At 47.5% G+C, this 3,502-nt stretch overlaps 1 protein-coding gene across 6 annotated transcripts; it reads right to left on the bottom strand.

Moving 5' to 3' along the window:
• Positions 1–1,594: 1,594 nt before the first annotated feature.
• LOC131502549 (protein BEX1) lies at positions 1,595–3,208 on the bottom strand. 6 transcript variants are annotated; one of them, XM_058713344.1, is made up of 3 exons: positions 3,139–3,208; positions 2,586–2,660; positions 1,595–2,231 (listed from the first exon to the last, which is right to left on the bottom strand). In XM_058713344.1, exon 3 carries the CDS (start codon positions 2,224–2,226, stop codon positions 1,840–1,842), a length of 387 nt encoding a protein of 128 aa, XP_058569327.1. In that variant the 5' UTR covers positions 2,227–2,231; positions 2,586–2,660; positions 3,139–3,208; the 3' UTR covers positions 1,595–1,839. The 6 variants fall into 6 exon arrangements, with proteins under 6 accessions (XP_058569327.1, XP_058569326.1, XP_058569328.1 ...); XM_058713343.1 differs by having other exon boundaries at positions 3,064–3,201; XM_058713345.1 differs by lacking the exon at positions 3,139–3,208 and adding an exon at positions 2,905–3,034.
• Positions 3,209–3,502: the final 294 nt, after the last annotated feature.

Raw genomic sequence — 3,502 nt, forward strand, 5'->3', positions numbered from 1 at the left:
GGGTTGGCAATTTTTTTCTGTAAGGGCTAGATAATAAATATGTACACTTTGCGGGCAGGCAAAACTGTTTCTTTCACAACTATTCAACTCTGCCACTGTAGTGCAGACAGTATGTAAATTCCTAAGTATGGCTGTATTCCAATAAGAACTTATTTATGGACACTAAGATTTGGATTTCATATAATTTTTACATGTCAAAAAATATTCTTGATTTTTTTCAACCATTTAAAAACATGAAATTTATTCTTAGCTCATTGGACACAAAAATAATAGGCCAAATCTGGCTCTTAGATTGTGGTTTGCAAACTTCCATTTTAGAATCTGAACTCCTTTAAATTTTTTTATGTTTATATTACTTTTGAGAGAGAGAGAGACAGAGACAGAGAGAGAAGGAGCAGAGAGAGGGAGACACGAGATCCAACACAGGCTTGAAGCTCCAAGCTGTCAGCACAGAGCTCAATGTAGGGCTTGAACTCACAAACCGTGAGATCATAACCTGAGCTGGAGTTGGTGTTCAACAAACTGAGCCACCCAGGCACCCCTAGAATCCTAACTTCTAAGTTTATTTCCACAAGACTGTCTTCATATATAATATATATTTCACCTACATAGCACACTCCAAGGCAACTTCATTTCCCAAGTTCTATTGGAACTTAAACCCAACAGTCCTCCAATGGACTTCTCATAATTACCCACATTTGGGTATTCGTTGACATAATCTCCTGGCATTCAACTCAATGTAGGTTAATTCTTTATATTCCTAAATTTCAGGGGGCTGGAATGAGGAGGGACTGTCTCAGACTGAAAGTGAGCTGTGTTCCCTTACACATCCTGTATAGTCTAATGAACTAAGGGGGTTTCTTAGGAAAGAACTACACACCTAAAGACATAGAGAACTAGACAGATAAGGTCTTTTCATGAAGCTAAAAAGGGAGAGGGAATTTACACTTTTATAGAAGAGTGAGGATTCACTTTATTGAGTGTTCTAGAAAAATAATCAGTGGGATTTCCTCACCTTGAGGACTCCTGAACTGATGTACCCAGGGGAGAAGATGGGAATGGGGCACAGTAGCAGAGGAATGGAAGTACTTACCTCTTAGTCTACTAGACTTGTTTGGGAGTATAGGGAAGAACTGGCTTTGGAAACTTCCCCAAATAGCTGAAAGGGATATCTAGAGTTGGGTCATGCACACATTCCAGTGGGAACAAGAACTTGGAGAAAGCTTACACTTATTGATTCACCAAGTACACACAGCAGCCCTTGGAGTTATCATCATCTTTCTGGTGAGTATGATTTTTAAAAAGACGTGTCTCTTATCACTATTAGTTTATACTTCTAAATAGAGATCCAGAGGTAAGCTAAAACAGATTCTGTCACAAGTTTTTGTGTAAGTGCCCACATTGTTTTTAAAGGTGGTTAAGCTCTTTCATTAGTAATGTGTTTAGTTCTGAAATGAAATATAGGTAAGAAAATTAAAATTATTCATAATTCTACCATAAAGAGAAAAACACTTTAACTTTTTACTTTATATATTCTTAGACTGTCTTCATATACAAAATATAGGAGATCTGAAATAGAAAAGAATACAGAGAATGCCTTTTTAAACTGCTTTATTAACTTCACAATATATAATGTGCATCTTGCCATTCAATAGGGCAAGACTCCCTTGCTGACAGAATCTTACACATTGGGTCAAAATACAATATTCAATCAGAAGCGGTCATAGGAGACGCACAAGAAACATGTTAACACCAAAAGGTTTACAACAAAGGTACACTGAAAACATGTAAGTTTAGGTAGGTGTGTTTTCCTATTAACTTCAGAGAAAACATCAGAATTCAAGGCATAAGACAAAACTCATCATGATGGTCATGGTGAGGGGGGTCAGTGCTAACTGCCCGCAGACTGTAACTGAATTGTTTTTCCCTCAGCTTTTCCATCAGCTGTCTCACCTCCTCCCCAATCCTTTCCATATTCTCTTCTCTCATTCTTGCCTGTGGCTCTCCAAGCCTCTGAATCATGTCCCATCTATACTGCAGGATGGGCTGCCTAACACGGAACCGCCTACGATTTACTCTAGGCACACAATATTCACCAGCTTCCAAAGGGTGGACCAAGGGCTCTCCTTTATTTGCAACTTGCTCCTCTTCATTCTTTTTTTCGTTTTCCTGGTTGGCATTTTCCATGTGGAGATTTTTTACTGCTTGCTCCTCTTTGGACGCCATTGCTCCTAAGAGACAAAAGACAGAGAAGGATTTATCAGGACTGATCAGCACCGAGGACAGAGGCCCTACTAGGCACATTCCAAGATTCAGTCCTGGATCTCTTAGCCTTTTTAAAATTTCATTATTCCCACCTGAGAGGTTCCCTACGCCCTCTAGGGGGCCCCCAGTAAGAGCCCTACCCACTCCCAGCCGCTCCTCTCCCCTCCCTCGCGCAAAGCCCACCATTTTCCCTGCCGATCCAAGCCCAGGCCTCTGCGGGCACCAAGATGGATGACGGGCTGTTTGGTGGGGCTGGGGATTTGGGGGTCTCAGGGCTTTCCACACGTTCCCCCCGCCCCCCCACTGTCCCCCACACCGACCTGGGCCTATCCTTGCAGTCTCCTCCTCCCGATTCTAGCCGCGAGTGCGCCGCTGCGACACTTAGACCCGCACACCTGCAGAGGGCGGGAGTAAGGGAGCGGGGACTGATGCAACCAGCGCTTGGGTCCAACCCGTCGCCACCCAGCCCTTCCTAGGCCCCGGGACCCTACGGCCGTCCCACCCCTACGCCAAGACGCCCCATGCCCCGCGCAGACCACCATTTTCTACACCAAGAAGGACGCGGGCGGGGCCGGGCGTGCAGGAGGCCGGTGTTTGCAAAGGGTCGTTGCCTCACAGCGGTCCAGCCCTCCACCCTACCATCTTCTGCGGCCAAACGCGGTCCGCAGCTGGGCGTGAGGCTGCGGTACTTCCGTGGCTTCGCCCTCGGGCAGCTGGGACCCGAGGAGGGCTCCGCGGGCCGCGTGGGCTCTCCCACACCGAGCCCAGGGGACACTCCCCCTCCTCCGGGTCCCTTACCTGCTCCCCCTCCGCCTCCTACCCTTTGGGGCTGCCCCTGTCCCGCACGCCCTCAGGGCCACCGGGAGCAGGTACCGAGAAGGGAGAGAGCGCCGGCCCAGTCTGACGCTAGAGCTAGGCGCTCGAGTCACCGTTGGCGGGTCACGTGAGGCCTTCGTCACCGCGAGCGGCTCTACCCCAATCCCGCGCCCTTTGTTGCCCGCTAGGTGGCGCAGAGCTGATTGGTCTGCGCACCTTCCCTCTGCCGCCTCGTCCTTCGAAGCAACTCCAGGCTGGGCTCTGTGACTCTCCCTCTTTGTATATTCCTGGGCTTTTCTCTGCTTGCCTGGGAAGGGCAGTATCTTCTCAGGGGTCTGTTGACTATTTCCAGTTCTTCTCTGGGGACTTGCTTCTTCCCCTTCTTTGCTCCAAGGATATGCTTTCTTCCACTTGCTGTCTT

The sequence above is a fragment of the Neofelis nebulosa genome, chromosome X, assembly GCF_028018385.1.
Source record: "Neofelis nebulosa isolate mNeoNeb1 chromosome X, mNeoNeb1.pri, whole genome shotgun sequence".
Lineage (NCBI taxonomy): Eukaryota > Metazoa > Chordata > Mammalia > Carnivora > Felidae > Neofelis > Neofelis nebulosa.

Bases quoted from the DNA above. Each gene is read 5' to 3' on its own strand.
- LOC131502549 (XM_058713344.1), bottom strand. From the start codon at position 2,226: ATGGCGTCCAAAGAGGAGCAAGCAGTAAAAAATCTCCACATGGAAAAT.